Source organism: Vigna umbellata, chromosome 3 (assembly GCF_029865625.1).
Source record: "Vigna umbellata cultivar VRB3 chromosome 3, Vumbellata_1.0, whole genome shotgun sequence".
NCBI classification, from domain to species: Eukaryota; Viridiplantae; Streptophyta; class Magnoliopsida; order Fabales; family Fabaceae; genus Vigna; species Vigna umbellata.
The window spans coordinates 27,732,718-27,751,286 of record NC_142167.1 but is presented as its reverse complement, the minus strand read 5'-3'; the positions used below and the strand labels follow the sequence as shown (position 1 = coordinate 27,751,286).

Sequence of the window (18,569 nt, the reverse complement as noted above, 5' to 3'; positions counted from 1 at the left end):
ATCTCATTTAATTCATCAATCATTGATTCATATGTTTGTTTCTTATCTAAATGTGATGGTTAATATTTATTTTATTTTAAAGAGAGAAAAAATAAAAGTCATATATATATATATATATATATATATATATATATATATATATATATATATATATATATATATATATATATATATGTGCACATATTTGCATATAAGAAAACATATTTACAAAGGTATTTCCTAAAACTTCTTTTACTATTTGATGTAAAACATTGATTTTTAAAAAGAGTTATTAAAACTTTAAAATTAGGTGTTTGTTATATTTGAATATATGTTTGCATGTTATAAACAATTTACTAAAACATGTAAACCTACAAAAATAATTTTATATATTTTTTATATATTTTTTATATATTTAAGGATTGTTTATGGTTAATAATTTTATGTAGAAATACTGATGAAATTCTTTAAAAATATACTTAATTTTGATTATCTTGAAGTGTAACTGAGTTTAAATCAATTATTTTAATTAAGACTTGTTTAATTGGAATAAAATGATTTTTAAATTAAATTACATACTAAAATAATTTTGGAGCTATTATAGTTATTCTATGATGATGTAATGTTGAATCATTTAATGCTTTATAAATGATGCATGCATGGCTAAATATTAGATGTTTTAATGGTTAAGAGAAGTTAACACCATAAGCTTAAAAAAAATGTTCTTAGGGATGAAGAAAAAAAGATGATAAAAGACAAATAATTTAAGTAGTTTGTTGTTGAAATTGTCTAGCATGTAAATGACTAACTCATCTACTTGGTGTTTCGTCTGATAAACTAGTCCAATACAAAGTATTTGATGAAATCATATTATGGATTCCTTTACCAGGACTCTTGTAAGTGATTCGTCTATTCAGACTCAATTAATAATTTGTCTAACATGTATCATTTGGAGTACTTAGTATACACATCTCATCTAACACCTTAAAAGGCCTTTAGGACTATGAGTTAGATTTTCTACACACGAAAAATATTGTTTTTGTTTATATTTTGTGTAAGATTCAAGGGACTTTTTGACACAAGATAACATTGGAGATAATGTTTTATTCTTCAAACTTAAAAGTAATCTTTAATCCCTTAAGTATATATGTAAAATCTTTGCACAAATTGAAGAAAAATTTGTCAACTAAAAGCCAATTTTATCACTCTTTGAATTGATTAAGCAAAGTCCAAGCTTTACATTTTTAAACAACGATCATCCAAAACTACTATAAAATACGAGTCTCACTACAATTTTCCTCATTATTTGATCACTTTATCCATCCATCACAACTCCCCTTCAAGTTTCAAGTTGTCTTCCACGTGGAAGACTAATCATTTTTCATTCATTCTCTTATACTTTCATAATTAGTTTTAGGTGTTGTTTTATTTTATTCAAAAAGAGATTATTTGTCCTCTTTTATTTTTAGTTTCAATTATACTTTTAACATTGACCTATAACATTTTTTGGTAATTCAATATTAATCTTTATAATTAAATTTTTTGTCAATTTGGTTAATTATAATAATCTTTTGTCTGAGTGAAAAATAAATTTTCACATGTAGTATAAAAGAGCACTTAATATATATATATATATATATATATATATATATATGCTTGAAACAATTTAAGTGTTTATTCAATCTTAATTGTTAATAAATTTTTTGTCAGTTTGCTTTATTATAATAATATTTTGTGAGTGAAAACTAAATTTTCACATGTAATATAAAAGAACACTTAACTTGTATATGTTTGAAACAATTTAAGTGTTAATAATATCTTACTTCAAAAGATACTTGAAACATGAGAGGAACTATATAAATTAATTTATGATTGTTTAGTTAATTCAAACTTGTATACTCAAGTTTGTTTACTAAAAAAATAGAAAAATATATTATTACTTTAGTCATAAATGTTTATAATGAGTAAAATATAATGAGAATATCACTTAGTCTTTGTTTACTTGAATGAATTTTGGGAAGAGCGGAAGATAAATTTTTTTTGTTGTTTATTTGAGTTGATTTGGAGGTAGGATTTGGAAGTAATTTTTTTAATTTGTCACATCAATCAAATCATACATTAATTTTCAAAAACGTTACTTCCAAATCCACTCTCACCTCCCTTTAAATTCACTCAAATAAAGATGCTTAGAATGAATGAGAGTCTTAACAAGTTAATTGAGATTTATTTAATTAATTAAAGGTCTTTATTTATAAATTAAGAGAATAATAATCATGTAATAACCAATGAAAAATCTATTTATAGGAATCAACCTAATTTTACTTATTTTTTTTTATTTCATTATATCATTTAGTGTTTTTAAAACTTTCATTCTTTAAGTGTTTTTATATTTCTAACACTTCTGCATATTTTTATAAGTGTTGCACTAAGTAAATTTCTTAATAGAAATTGTTAGGAGCTGACTTGGAATAAAACCCTATCTATACTCTATTGGTTAATTTTCTATACAGTCGAATATCCAATTATGTCATGAGTGGAGTTTTGTAATGCATTAAAAGATTGACATTTATTTGTTTCTACTAATGACAATGATCATGAACTTAAGTAATTCTTCTTCGTATTGATTAATTTGGTTAACTATTTTTTTTATTATGTAATGCTTATTTTGAGTTTCACCAACTCCCTACTTGATTTTGTAATTTTAATTGAGGATAGGATATAGTTTTTTACTATGATTTGGGTAAAATAAACATGGATATCATGTACTCTTAGGAATATGGATACTATTTATAAAACAATTTTTTAACTCTAGCTTTAATGTTAATTTTTAACAAATTTCACCAAGAAGTTTAAATCTTCTTTCAATAATTTATACTTTATCCACTAAGAAATTTCTGGTAAATTAAATAAGATGGTAAATTGAGTAATCGAAATCACTAAATAAAGATTAAAATGAATTGTCCATGAAATATTGGTGAAATTAATTCCTAAGTCTTTTACATACTTTAAATACCTTTTTCTTTTATTATTATTGTCTTTTCAATTATGTGTCCTCTATCTTCATCTACATTTCATTATTTAAATCAAGTTTTTTTTTATATTTTATTTTATGAAATTGCTATTCATGTCAAATTATAAATATCTTTATTTTTTAATTATATAATTATATAGTAACTTTATGTGGATTTAATACTTTGACTTTTGTCTATAATAAACTATAGTACACTTCTCAATTAGTCATAAGAAATCTTCTAATACTTATGATTTTTTTTTGAAAAAATCACAATTTAATCATGTTCTTACATTTTGCTGGTTTTACAATTTGTTATCATAGTTGAATTTAGAGTTATCTATCAATGTATTTTTAGAGTTTTTTTCAATATTATTACAAACTTTGTTTTCTTGGTTAGGTTTAGGTCACTGTGTCTTATAAAAGAATTAAGCATAATAAATCCATGAAAATCAATCAAAGTTAAAGTTCATATAAACTATATATACTCTTTATTACACATATCACTACTCTTGAAAAAGGAAAGAGAAAAATGAAAAGAAATAGAAATAGAATCTCGAATGAGTTCAAGAGGCATTAACAATCTTAAATAATTAAATACCATTTTTCAAAATCAATGGAAGATAAAACTTTTTTAATAAGAAGAAATTCATGCAAAGACTACCGACACATTTTTTAGGTTATGCCCAAGGTTTCATCACTTCACTTACCATAGAAGTGGTATAAAGATCCCACAAGTTGGAGAAGATATGAGTACAAAGGTCATGAAATCAAATCAAAGATACTCCTATGAAGTTTTATGGTTAAGACTCTATAAGAGAGTATTATTAAACCTACAAAAGAAATTGTTAGAACTATTGAAAATAATTTAAGGGTAAATTTAAGTTTCATAGATAAAAATAACAAAGTTAAATATTATATAATAAAATAATTCATAAATTTATCATTTTAAGATAATGGATAAAAACATTAATACAACATAAACTTAATGTTTTAAAGTTTTGAATTAAAAAATATAACCTTTTTAGTTGTAAGTCAGCTTTATTATGAATGTGTAAACCATATTTTATAGACTTGGATGACTTTTACTCCTAATTTTGAATGTTTCCTTCTTTCTTATGAGATTATGATGATCTCTTCCTTAGAATATAAGTTAATGAAAATGTATGGTATACAAGACATTTTAATATTTAAATCAATTAAATTATACATAAAATAATAAATGAATAGTACTAATATTTTAAAATATCCTTATATATATACCATTTAATAAATTTTTACCTATATAAACCTCTCCTTGGTATCCAATATTTGTCATAATAAATATACTCAAATTATTTATATAATGTTGTCCTTTTTGTTGAAGTAAGTTTGACTTTGTACCACACGTTTTCTATATTGTTATCCCCATACAACATATTTTAGGAGACTTTATAATTATATTATTTTATATAAAACCTTTTTTTATGGAGATTTGCCCTCTTATTTGACATAAGGTTACAACCTTCCACATTTTAAATTGTATTATCACATTTTGAGTAACAATTTTTCGGGTAAGTAGTTTTACTAAAAGTAAATTGAATTACTAGGCTTTAAATGTTCAATTCCAGAAATAATTGAATGATATATCCAAATAAATCAACAAATTAAATAACTTATTCATACAATTAGTTAGATGAAAAAATTTCAATATACCTGAATAAAATATAATAACATTTTATATCATAAAGACTGATATAAAAAATCATATTCAACAAAAGTTAAATGTTAATGGAGATGCGGGGTATCGATCCCCGTGCCTCTCGCATGCTAAGCGAGCGCTCTACCATCTGAGCTACATCCCCATTTGAAGTTTTATTTATTAAAAGTTTATATATAGACAAGTAAAATTTTTGACTATCATAATTTAGAGAAGGTGTGAAACAACTCTTACATTGACCAATGACCAGCAGATGAGCTAAAGAATTTATTTTTTATAAAAAAAAGAAAAGTTTTGATTTTTGATGGAAAGAGAAAAATACCAAGCATTGGAATGATCATCAGTCCAAGGAAGGAAATCAAGCCGTGGAAGACAACCTACGCTCAGCAACAACAAGAACAACATCATCGGCAACTATGTTTGCCAAGAGGTTGATTGACAAGGCTCTGCTGCACCATTCCAACGTAAATTAAAAACTCGAATATATAGATTCTTTCTTTCTCATCCAACTTTACTTTTCTTTTCTTCTTCTGGGCTTCCTTTACTCTTCCATGTTGTGATTTTTTTTTTTCTGGGGTTGGGATGGTTTTGGTTCAGCATAAGTTGCGGCATGGTGGTTTGCAGGGAGGTGAGTTGGATCCCAGAATTGTGTTTCACTACGGCATTCCATCCACAGCTTCAGTTCTCGCCTTTGACCCCATTCAGCGACTTTTGGCTATTGGGACTTTGTCAGTTCTCTCTCCCTCTCTCTCTCTCTCAGTCTCTGATTTTTCTGTTGATTGCAATCTTTTTTACTAATTGGGTATGGTACTGTACCATTGAGTTACGATAATGTTAAATAAGTTTCCATTATCGTCAAGGAATGGTCCTACCTTACCCAAATAAAAGGATTATCTCTGGTAGATGATACAAGTGGTTGCTATAAGAAAAGAATATATATTTATGGTACTTAGTTGTCTAGTAATGGGGGGAGGGGTTAAAAGGGATAGTGGATTCAATAACATTTTAGAATAGTTTGATCTGGGTTATTCTAATTATCCGTGATAAGTAATATAAAGTTGATCTTTTGTCTTTTTCATTTATTCTATTGTGGTTAAGGAATTGCATTCTGAACTGTGCCCATGCATGACTATTTTTTTTTGTCAAAGTGAATTCTGAAATTTAGGATAAAAAATCTCGGTGGCCTTTTCAAACTATCCTTGAAATGATTATCAGTTCTTTGTTAGGGTCTGCGGGAGGAAGGGTGATGTAATGCCTAAATTCGCTTTTTGTATTGACATTTATTTTGGTTCTTTCAGTTAAAAGTGTGCGTAATGATAGTAAGAAGAAGAAACGGTCATTCTGATAAGAGAAAATCAAACTGACATAATTCTTGTACATGTTTAGCCAGAAAACATGGGAATGAGATGACTTTTTTCATAATGGACAGTGCATGATTCTTCAAATGTTATAATGATTTGACACCACATTTACCATGATTTAATTATAGCTGGCAAATAGATGTCATTATAGGATGTGAGTGTTTGATTGCTTATAGTAAGCAGTTTAATGGCAGGGATGGAAGACTTAAGGTGATAGGTGGTGATAACATAGAAGGACTTTTGGTTTCTCCTAAGCAATTGCCTTACAAATACTTGGAGGTAAGGGTCATTGAACTTCTCAAATTGACATGCAGTTAGATCTTGTTGGATTTCTTTGGTGCAAAATTGTCAATTTTTTTGCTAGCTAAGCTCATGTAAGTAGCATTTTGATCCTTTATTTCTTTTGGCACTCACAGTTCCTGCAAAACCAGGGGCATTTAGTTGGGGTCTTAAATGACAATGATATCCAGGTAATGTTTTTGAACATTTCACTATCTGCTTGTGTTGATACATTTTTTCTAACAACTTTCCCCCTAAATAGGCTAAGTATTGTGGTTTTATCAGTCCTTAACACCTATAATTGATATCTCTAAGTTTATGTGGTTGCTTTCCTTTTCTAGTTTCTTTTCTTACCACTCATCATTAATTGTAGAATGGAAAGTAATGTGTGTGATTTTTCATCAAGCATTTTAGGATGTCAAGTTATGGTCTAAATCAGTGAAGTGATTGACTTAGAGTTCCTTTCTTATTATAGTTAAGGCTTAGAATGTCATTTTGTATTTTTCTTATGATTTTGGCAGGTTTGGAATCTTGAGAGCCGGAGCCTTGTTTGTTCTTTACAATGGGAGTCCGAGATTACTGCTTTTTCTGTAGTCAGCGGTTCACATTTCATGTATGTTTATGAAAAAATTATATGCAGTAAATCTCTATACTTTTGCCCTTGCTCTTAGTAGTCACTAGCTGCAAATAGTTGTGATTACATTTACATGGCACTTGATTAGTAATGTTACTTGTTATAATGTTCAGTTATGTTGGGGACCAGCATGGTTTATTTTCTGTGATAAAGTTTGAAGCTGAGGAAGGACAACTTTTGAAGTCATCATATAATTTGTCTGCAAAGTTTCTAAGGGGTATTTTGTTTTCATTTTTAGTTTTTTGCTCTTTTGTTTTGAATTTGATGATTGATAGGTAATACTGATGGACTTATTTGGTAAAAAATGGAAATAAAAAAAATTGAAGGACAATGATCATTGACCCATTTGATGAGGGGAATATGGTCACCACTAAGATAAACAATGTTGTGTCAAATTGCAATATTTATCTTACATAACCACTATGTTCAAATATCTTGAGTTGATTCATGCCTCTGTCTTCCAGTATTTAAATTTGTTGAAAGTTCTATACAATTAGAGATAAGACCAGTTTAGAGTATATAAGTGGATGCAACCCTTTTTATAAATTGTTTTTGTGGGGTTGAGTTAGGTTTAAAGTCTACTTCTTAACAAAACTTATTTGATTCTCTTTGATTCATTCTCTTTGACAGAAGCTGCAGGCTTTCCAGATCCCAGTGTACAACCAATCATTGGAATTCTCTTACAACCTTCTTCATTTGGGAACAGGCAAGATAATAAATAGTTCATATAACATTTTAGCCTTGCATCTCTTTTTGGCAAATTTATCAATTGGAATTTTCACTTGACTGCTACTTATTGATTTACTCTAACAAGCCAAATTGAAAACTAGGATGCTGTAAAATTAGAGTTTAACTTTGTAGTTTAACATTGTTGGGTTTTAAAGTATAAGAGACAAAAGAATGAAAGGGAAATTGATGTCTTTTATTGAGCATAAACAATAAATATTTATACTACATAATTTGTAACTGATTTTGAAAAATATCTCCTAAACTAATTAATTAAAGGTTTAAAAACTCGCATGGTCCTTGTATTTGTTAATCTCAAGTGGGTCCTCATTTTTTAAACTGTTAAAATTGGGTCCATATACTTGTAAAATTGAGCTAATTTTGTCCTCTCCGTTAAGTTTTGACAGACGTGTTTATGCTGATATACATTGTTTGATTATGTGGAATTTTTATTTAAATTAAAGGATTATGACATGACAAAATTGAAAAGGGAATTAGGGATTTAGAAACGACTGCCCGTTCTTCATCATTTGGAGATGGCTCTGTAATCGTTCATCTTTCATTTGGTTTTTCTTCCCATAGGGGCTTTTCCTTTGTAGAACACCATGGATTTCTTCACCCTAATAGCTTTGTTATCAAAAGAATAAACATAGTCAGGTGAACCAGTAGCTTTCTAGTACCCAGAAGCTGTGGTTTTGCTAGGTCTTCCTCCTCTGGCTTCTCTCTCTTGCCCAGGCGAAAAGAAAAACCATTGCTCTGTATCTCCACGACAAAGCTCCTCCGCAAGTGCTGCAAACAACCATTTTACCAAAAATGAAAGAATCATATGCACAAAAATTTGCTTATTTATTTATTTGTTTATGAATCACATATTTGGGAGGTTCCATGGTTTCAGGGCATTGATATCAACAACTGGAATAACTCTATCTATGGCAGCAGTAACAACATCAGCATTATTTCTTGAAGCTTCTAGCTTGTTGCGAAGGTAGAAGCCAACAAGCTCTTCTTCTATTGGGAAGAAGGGAAAACCAACTTTAGAATTCAAAAGCCAACAAGATTGGTGAAGATTACCCCTAGGGCATCAGGAATCAATTCTGCCCAACTTTGGAATTCAAAAGCTTCTTCCATCAAATCTATAAAAGAACAAAATTTCAAAATTATGTGGTTTATTGTTCAGGTTGAAGCATCAAATACAAAGATATATATATCAATGAAAAACAAAAAAATACAACTCTCCACAGAAAAGGCCAAAATAAAAAAAAAATATTGAATAACCAGATTCACTGACTCACGCATACACCAAATATCTGTCCCAAGCATGTGAATGAATAGTTTAATTTCAAATATTCTCTGAATAATTAGTAAAAGAAAGCATCTTTCGAAAAGGGTTAGAGAGATCGAAAACTAGAAGACAAAGGGAATTTCGATAGCAAAAAATCAAACTTCCTTGATTGAAGATAATTAAAAAGGTCTCAACTTTACATGTTCATCTCATAGACTCTCCAATAAGAAGAACTTGGAGCACATAACATGTCAGAAATTTTCCAAGCTAGAAAAAAAAAATGCGAGAACATTTCCCTTGACAAAACAAAAATTGAAGTACATCTTTTTGCTTTTCCGCAAGAAAGCCTCCACAGGCTTGGGTGAATGCCAGAAATCACACAGTCCAAGTGATGGACACAAAGTCGGTTACCCCTCCAAGCTTTTGCAAAGAACGTCCAGAAGAACGCGCGATGGTTTCCAAATCTCTAATTTCCTTTTCAATTTTGTCATGTCATGATCCTTTAATTTAAATAAAAATTTCACATAATCAAACAATAATATCAGCATAAACACGTCATCACAATTTAATGCCGTCTGTCAAAACTTAACGGATACGGCAAAATTGGCTCAATTTTACAAGTATGTGAACTCAATTTTGTCAGTTTAAAAAACGAGGACTTACTTGAGATTTCCCAACAAATACGATGACCATCCGAGGGTTTAAATCTTAATTAAATAATGCATAAAATCCTCCTAAAAATTAGGATAGGAATATATTTTTATTTAACTGATTTGACTCTTTCAACCACATGCTCTTTGAGTCACAAAATTCCAACAAACTCCTTGACTCAAAGTCAGCATACACTAAGTTTTTTCGTCCTTGACCGTATCATCTAAAGTTCCTTCACTTTTGGAAGTTCCGATCACAATTTCTTGCTTAGTCTTCACGTCCTTACAATCTTCCGCAACTTGCTCATCTACTTGTAGTTGTTCTTTTGGCTTTTTCGCATTTTCAGCTTCTGCTTCGGGAAGAGTTGACTTAGGCTGCTCTTCTTCCTCTAATTTTTCTGGTTCATTTTGACTTTCACCAACTTTAACACCTACTAGCTCTACTTTCTCGTCAATCAGAGATGGGTTTTTTTTGGTCCTCTAACATCCTGTAGTTTGTTTGTTGCTCTCCAAGATTTGTCTTTTGGAAAAGGCAACCTTGTTTGTTTTCCATATTGCAAAGTTGCGCATACGGGTGATTTCTCTTCCAATTCAGCCAGCCCTTGTACCTGCATGTTGTCTTCAACCTTGTGCACAACAAATTGCTCTTTATCAATCAAATTTAAGGCAAAGCTCTTGCCTTTCATTTGAACTCTGAATAATTCTTTATTATTTGAATCTTTAATCATGCAGTTTTTATCTTCAAATAGAACTTTATAGTCTTTCTCTAGAAGTTGGCCAACACTCAACAAGTTTTGGTCAATTTCTGGAACATATAGAACATCAATAATTAATTTCAAACCTGTGTAACCTTTGATCACGATGGTTCCTTTGCCCTTCACTGCTATTTTTTCTCTGTTTCCAATTCTGACATTTGTGTTGTAGGTTGCATCAAGATCTTTGAATAATTCTTGATCATAAGTCATGTGGTTCGTGCAACCACTATCAATTAGCCAACTTTCTGTTGATCTTGCAGTAGCAAAGCAAGAAACAACAAAAAGTTCTTCTTCTTCACCTTCTTCAACAGCAGCTTGTACATTTTCTTGTGTTTTTGATGACTTGCAGATTTTCTCCACATGCCCTAATTGTCCACATTTATGGCATTTCACATCTGGCCTCCACCAACACTTCATTTGTGGATGATTGTTTTTCTTACAAAAAGGACATGATGGAAAAACATGAGAGGATTTGCTATCATTTTTGTAGTTGAAAGTTCCTGACTTGCCCTTTTTTTCCAATAATTTAGCTGCCAAAGCCCCTTCAATATAACCTTCTCTCGTGGGTTTTCTTTGTTCTGGAGCCTGAAGTGCGGTCAAAAGTGCTACCAAGGTAATATTAAAAAGATCTTTTGAGTTCTCCAAGGAAGTCAATGTGGCTTCATATCTTTTTGGAATTGTTACAAGTATTTTTTGAACAATTCGAGAATCAGGAATCTCAGTGCCAAGAAGACGTATTTTGTTTGCAATGCCGAGAAGCTTGTCCTCATAATCTTTTATTGTCTCCGAATCTTTCATCTTCTGCATCTCAAGTTCTCGAACCAAATTCAAAGCTTGCATTCCTTTGATTCTCTCACTGCCTTCATACTCTTCCTTAAAAAACTTCCAGATTTCATGTGTCGTTTTCAACGTCATTATTCTGTTGAAAATGACTGGAGATGTCGCTGTGAACAAAATTTATTTGGCTTTGGACTTTCGAAGCCTCTTTTCTTTGTGATTTTTCATTTGAGCAACTGTAGGATTATCTGGCAAGGGAGGAACTTCATAGTCCTCTTCTACCGCTTCCCACACATCGTTAGCATCTAGATATGCTTCCATTTTGACAGCCCACACTTGATAGTTTAGTTCATCAAATACAGGCACATAAACAGTAGTAAAGGATGTTTGAGATTCCATCGTATGTGTGGTGACTATTTTGTGGTTGTAAGTGTTTGTGGGTTATATCACAGATCCCGTAAAATCCTTTATGCTCTTGATACCAATTGTTGGGTTTTAAAATATAAGAGACAAAAGAATGAGAGGGAAACTAATGTCTTTTATTGAGCATAAACAATAAATATTTATACTATAGAATTTGTAACTGATTTTGAGAAAAATCTCCTAAACTAATTAATTAAATAATGCATAAAATCCTCCTAAAAAATAGGATAGGAATATATTTTTATTTAACTGATTCGACTCTTTCAACCACATGCTGTTTGAGTGACAAAATTCCAACAAACATTCATATTTTTTTAATTCTCACTGTCTTTATCATTTCAAATAATTTCTCAGATTTTCAAAATTATTTCAAACATTTGATGAAAAATGCAGAGCCATCCTCCTAAGCTGTTTGTGTAATTTGTCATACTAGTATATATTCTTAGAGACAACACTGCATGATTTCATGAGTATGTATTCTATATCATATATGTAGCTAAATCTTAGAGCTCTGACTGAAATGATGGGTGAACATATTTCAAGACAGCAAATACTTCCATCAGTATTTGATACAGTTGTGTGACTCTTGTCCTGATCTGCATGAATTGGGGTTGTTTGCTTGTGAAGAATTATTGATTGTTTCATAGGGACTTGAATATTGTGGGATGTCAAGTCCACATTGAATAGTATGAGATGCTCAGTGGAGTCTTTAAGGTTTTGGTTCTCCCTCCTTAATAGTTTAAGTGCGGGTCCTCCAAATGTTTGGATGCTTATCAGTTAATATCAAACCCGGTTGTTGATGTCTTGGAAAGGAACTGCCTACAGAGAGATTTTAAGTGGGAGGAGTTTGACTAGTGGAGAAGTTGAGTGAAGTGATAAACTCTTAGGGCAATGCTATGATTGGGTATTATGGAGTGCCTAAGTCCCAAAATAACTAGTATAAGATGTTTGGTGAAGTATTTAAGCATTTGATTTTCCATTTTAATAGCTAACGTTTAAGGGTGATTGTCTAAAATCTAATATTCCATGTTGAGTAAAAGAAGTTACATTTCAATCTGATGAAGAATGAATTCTTTTATATTTTGTAGACTCTTGATTGCATTTGAGGATGGGTTGCTTATTCTTTGGGATGTTTCTAAAGCTCGAATTGTGTTCCTTGGTGGTGGAAAAGATCTCCAATTGAAGGATGAGGATAGTAGCCCTTCTACTGAAACAGGGGCTAATCTTCCGGCTAATATTATGGAACAAAATCTGGGAGACAAAGAGATAACTGCTCTTTGCTGGGCATCTTCCACTGGGTCTATTCTTGCTGTGGGATACTTAGATGGAGATATACTTCTTTGGGACTTGTCATCATCAGCACCTTCTAAAGATCAACAAACTTCTTCTAAAAATGTTATTAAGCTGCAACTTTCGACTGCAGAAAGGAGACTCCCGGTCATTGTGTTACAATGGTCTGACAGCTATAAATCTCAAAGTGATAGTGCTGGGCAGTTGTTTGTCTATGGTGGTGACGAAATTGGATCGGAAGAAGTTCTGACAGTAAGTTACTTGTTTATCTGTTAATCATTTTATTTTAAATTGATTTCTATTGGTTTTATTGGCAATTGCTTCTGAATTATGATAAACTATACCAGTTATAAAACATGTGATACATTCAAAATTGGTCCAAGGTTGTGATTGAAACATTCTTGAATGTTGAATGTTTCATCATTCCTAAAATCTGAAATGTATTGAAGAAGTATTTTACTTGGACTTGCAGGATATAAAAAATAATTGAAAATTCCTTATGATGCTGTAAACCTGGTAGAGCACCATTGTGCTTTACAAACTTTAAGAAAACCTTGGTATTTAATGTAGGCTTATCGTCTGGTTACTAAATTGAGGATTTGGCCTGATATTTTTTCATTGTTTTCTTCCCATATCTTCTGTTAGTTTAAATGGTAAGGTTTAAACCCTGGTTATTTTGAACAAATATGACGATACATTCTTGTCAGATTTCTAGTCACTTGTTACCATTGCCTGATGGCTAGCATTTCTTTTTGTTAAAATGTTTTCTTAGCATGTGTGTAATGTTCCCCCTAAACTTTAGAATGCCTCTATTGCAGGTTTTAACTCTTGAATGGTCATCTGGGATGGAGTCTGTAAGATGCACTAATCGGGCAGACCTTACACTTAGTGGTTCTTTTGCAGACTTGACTTTACTGCCCAGTCCTGGAGCAAAGGGGCTGAACAGCAAAGATGAAGTTTTTGTACTAACAAACCCTGGACAACTGCATTTGTATAATAGTGATAGCCTGTCCACATTGACATCTCAGCAGAAAAGGATGCCATCTGTTCCTGCTGTGGAATTTCCAGTGCTAGTACCTATGGCTGATCCATCTTTGACTGTTGCAAAACTTGTCAGGTTACCCAGTAAGTCAAATTCATCAAAAATTCTCACTGAGGTAACTTTTTTTTCTTCCTGTAATTTGTCACTCCTTTCAGCTAATCTTTGTTTCTTATCTTTTTTTCATCTACTTATTTCATTTATCTTAGGTTGCTTCAGCTTTGAGAACTGGCTTGAGGTCTGGATCTGCACCTTCAGATTGGCCCTTGACTGGGGGTGTTCCCAGTCAGTTGTCCACAACAAAAGGTGCTGAGGTTGAGTGTGTTTATTTTGTGGGTTATTCTAATGGATCAGTTCTTGTGTGTGATGCTACATATGCAGTATTATCTTATATTTGCAACATAGAGGGAGAGGTAAGCATTCCACAACTACTTTTTCCCAAAATAAATTCAAAGAAAAAATGTCCTTAGATTTCCTCATATAATTTGTTTTTTGTCACCACTATCTCGTTGTTTGGTAGGTGAAAGGTACAAAAGTGGCCGGTTCAGATGCTCCAGTGACAAAATTGGACTTCTGCTCTGTTTCCTTACTGTTGGCCGTGGGCAATGAATGTGGTCTTGTCAGATATCTTTCTTAATATGTCAATCTATTTTAAATAATACAATATTTTTTCTGTGCTCAATTCTTTTGCTGTGATGACTTTAATAGGTTTGCATTTATGACCTCAAAGTCCACTCCAGTAGACAAAATTTCCAATTTGTCACACAATCAAAAAGTGAAGGTGATCCCTAGATATCTGTCACCATATTGGAAGTCCATCTTCTTTGTTTGAGTTTTAACCCTGCCCCCCTCACATGTTTCTTGTGTTCCAAAGATATCTATGCAGAATAAAGAAATTGTTAGGCCTTGACTCATTGTATCATGATTTGTGAAATATATTTTGCAGTTCATGATGTTCCTCAAGGAAAAGAAACTCGTTGTAGTGCTGTTTTTTCTCTTCTGGATTCTTCAGTACAAGCTTTATCATTTGCAAATTCTGGAACCAAACTTGCTATTGGGTTTTCAAGTGGTCGGGTGGGTATTATCTGATTGCTTGTTAATTCTCTCATTGCGTTTATTATTTAATCGTAAGGGATAGTGGGAGGTCTGTCAATTGATACATCTTGGTAAATTGCTTCTTTCCAGGTTGCAGTTTGTAATATGAATTCATTGTCAGTTTTGTTTTTGATTGATGGTGCACCTGGCTCTACCTCTCCCATTACTTCATTGGTTTGGAAACAAGAAGCATGTTTTCCAAGTTATGTGAACTTAAAGCAATCAGATGCAGCTTCAGGCAACTCTCTTGAAGAAATACTGTTTGTGTTATCCCAAGATTCAATAATGAACATAGTTGATGGTAATAATGGCAAAATGATCTCTAGCCGACCATTACATGTGAAGGAATCAACTGCAATTTCAATGTATGTTATAGGCAAGTACAAATTTCATGAAGAGCACAAAGCAAATTTTCAGTTTTAATGCACTTGAAATATCATTGAAAATTCTGACAGATTTTTGTACCTCAGAAAGTAGCATCTCAACCTCTGAGGCATCAAATGACAAGCCGCAGAATGGACTCTCGAAGAATACTGCTGATAATAGCCCTGATGAGCAGGAACAACCCTTATCAGCTAGGGTAAATTCATCAGAGGCTGATCTTTCCTCTTCAGAAGCCTCACATTCTGGAGATTTAATGTTGGATCCACTTGTTCTGCTTTGCTGCGAGAATTCATTGCGCTTGTTCTCAGCAAAATCTTTGATAGAGGTTCTTTAGTTCATTATCACTTCACATTTGCATTCACTTCAAGTCTGTATGCGAATGAATTTGACGTATATGATAATTCTTTACAGGGACATAAGAAACCAATTCATAAAGTGAAACATTCTAAATCTTCTTATTGGACTTCTATCTTAAAGAAAGATGATAAAGTTTGTGGGCTTCTATCATTGCTTCAGACCGGAGCATTTGAAATCAGGTTAAAGTGCTAGTATTTTTTGTTCTTTCTTCTGTTTCTGAAGAGTTGGGGAGTATTTTAAATAAGACAATGTGGATTCTAGCTAAACAAAATTTCTTTGAAATGATAAATTATTGGATTATTTTTCTCATCTTTGGACAGGTCTTTGCCAGATTTGCATTTGGTTGAAGAAAGCTCTTTATTGTCGATTTTAAGGTGGAATTATAAAGTGAATATGGATAAAACCATGTGTTCTGATGATTATGGACACATAGTGCTGGTACAATTCTCTCTAGAACTTTGAAATCGTCAAGAACTTCATCTATGTTTTTGCGCTGTATTTTTTTAGTGGATACTGTAAAACATATTTGAGTACTGAGGTGAAAGCATTTGAGTCAAATTTAATCTGCAAATTTTGGTCTTCAAATCACCCTTCTGATATTCATAACTTACAGGCTAACGGTTCTGAATTGGCATTAATCTCATTACTGGCTGGCGAAAGTGAATTCAGGTATCTTTGTTATCTTGTAATGAAGCAATAACATTGTGGACTTTTGGTTAAACTGTAGTTATAAGGAGGACAAAGATCACTAACATTTCTATTCTGTTTTAGTAATTTGGAGCATCTGCCTTGTCTTCATGACAAAGTTCTGGCAGCCGCAGCTGATGCTGCCTTTAGATTCTCTACAACTCAGAAGAAGAAACAGGTTTGAGGTTCTTTGATTTGCCTTATTTTGGATCCTAATGTTCACACCATTAACAAGTTTTTTAATTAGCTTAACCATTTTGGTGCAGACCATGGTGCCAGGGATTCTAGGTGGCATTGTCAAAGGACTTAAAGGAGGAAAACCCTCTCAAACAGATATGACTAAAAGTGCGGCCTCCAATTTTGGGAATTTGGAAGACATTTTCTTTAAGCCCCTGTTGCGTGATCCCCTTCCAACAGTGGATATAGCAGATAATAAAGTGGAACTTGATATAGGTTTACATTTTTCTTTAACTTGGTGTTTTTTGGGTTTCATAAGTTTGAATTGTCAAAAGCAAAACCTCAAAATATTCTGTATTTTCGCACAGATGATATTGAAATAGATGAGCCCAACCCGCCAATAACTAAGAGTTCTACTTCATCTCCTGATGTTAAAAACAAGCAAAAAGGTAAATCACTTTCAAAACATGCATCATATTTTGACTACAAAGGTTAGTAATAGTTTCTTCCTTCTGCATGCAGATAAGTTACGAGATAGGGAGAAATTATTTGAAGGTGGCACCAATAAGGATGATGTTAAGCCAAGACTTAGAACACCTGAAGAAATTATGGCTGCTTATAGAAAAACTGGGGTAATGCTAAGCTATTCATCCTCTCTGTCTTTTAACACTATTGGTATCAACGAGTTAAATATATTAATCAATATCTGATTTCAGGATGCTTCCTCAGCTGCTGCCCAAGCAAGAAACAAGTTAATGGAGAGGCAGGAAAAACTAGAGGTAGAAAATTATCTCATCTCATCATGCTAACTTACAATCACATTCTGTTGCTGTCAGTTCTTCAACATAAACATGGAAGCACCCTCTTTGGTTTTTGTCCTCATATAAAATTTGTTCATTTTTAGCCACTATATTTAACAAAAAACGATTTTTTTGTAAGAAAAAAACTATGTTGTTTTAATCCCTTAGTAGGATTAAAAACATGAATTTTGTAATTTTTAGGGGCTAAAAAATGTAGACACCAATACAAAAAAATTGTCATATTTCTAAAGACTAAACATTTTTTAGCCAACCATTTTTTTCATCTTTTACATTGAAGTTTCTGTTTGTCTACTTTTCAAGTATAATTGTTAAATATAAACATATTTCTTCATTCTCTAGTCTTTAGTGCAAAGGGGTCATCAATTTCTTATGCTTGAAGCATCGTTATCATGATTCATAAACTCTGCTAAAATGAAGTTTTACTGTTCAATTTGACTCAGAGAATCAGCCAACGCACTGCTGAACTGCAAAGTGGAGCTGAAGACTTTGCATCATTAGCAAATGAGCTTGTGAAGACCATGGAAAGGAGGAAATGGTGGCAAATATAGAAAAAGAAATTGTATATATTTATTTTCTTGTATATATTTGTGGCTGTTGGCTTTGTTTTTGTTTCATTTGTGGCATAGAATTAGCAAAAGGAGAACACATAACATCTGCAGAGTTTGTTGAGTATAAAAGGCAAGCCAAATAGTGGTCAGTGATTGTTTTTTGTTACTACAAATATGTCACTATTTGTTTTCACAATTTGAGATATTTGAATAATATCAGTTTCATATTGTGTAATAGTCATAGATATAAAGAATTTATCGAGAAAAAAAAAATTCACTTTTGAAAGTTTTATAAAAATATGTATCATGTTGAGCTTAGGTTCTTTTAGTAAGTCATCTTTGTTGGAAAATGTAAATGACGGAAGTATGGATTTCTGAGAACAGTTAACAAAGATATTCGGATCATATGGTGGAGCATGATGTAACATGTTGCAAATTTTGTGAAAAAGAAAATTGTTTTAGTCAAAATTGGTATTTTAAGATTAATTAATATTAAAAGAATAATGTTCCTTTTTGTTCTAAAACAAATTTGTCATGATTATCTCTTTCCCAATGGCATGTCTATTCAGAATGCACTTGTGATATTGCTGCCTAAT

The 18,569-nt window shown here is 31.8% G+C and overlaps 1 protein-coding gene and 1 non-coding gene across 2 annotated transcripts; one reads left to right on the top strand and one right to left on the bottom strand.

Annotated features, from left to right (window-relative positions):
• Window positions 1-4,760: 4,760 nt before the first annotated feature.
• On the bottom strand, window positions 4,761-4,833 carry TRNAA-AGC (transfer RNA alanine (anticodon AGC)). Its single transcript has one exon. It is a non-coding gene; the product is annotated as a tRNA-Ala (tRNA).
• A 110-nt stretch (window positions 4,834-4,943) lies between these two features.
• Window positions 4,944-18,210, top strand: LOC124824377 (uncharacterized). Its single transcript, XM_088109398.1, has 24 exons — window positions 4,944-5,152; window positions 5,286-5,416; window positions 6,244-6,328; window positions 6,466-6,519; window positions 6,850-6,941; window positions 7,076-7,179; window positions 7,593-7,668; window positions 12,664-13,117; window positions 13,684-14,022; window positions 14,114-14,317; window positions 14,425-14,523; window positions 14,613-14,685; window positions 14,851-14,978; window positions 15,090-15,375; window positions 15,470-15,708; window positions 15,795-15,919; window positions 16,061-16,178; window positions 16,354-16,409; window positions 16,512-16,605; window positions 16,694-16,880; window positions 16,973-17,053; window positions 17,127-17,236; window positions 17,321-17,383; window positions 17,866-18,210. The coding sequence occupies exons 1-24, from the start codon at window positions 5,105-5,107 to the stop codon at window positions 17,971-17,973; spliced, it is 3,354 nt and encodes a 1,117-aa protein (XP_087965524.1). The 5' UTR covers window positions 4,944-5,104; the 3' UTR covers window positions 17,974-18,210.
• Window positions 18,211-18,569: the final 359 nt, after the last annotated feature.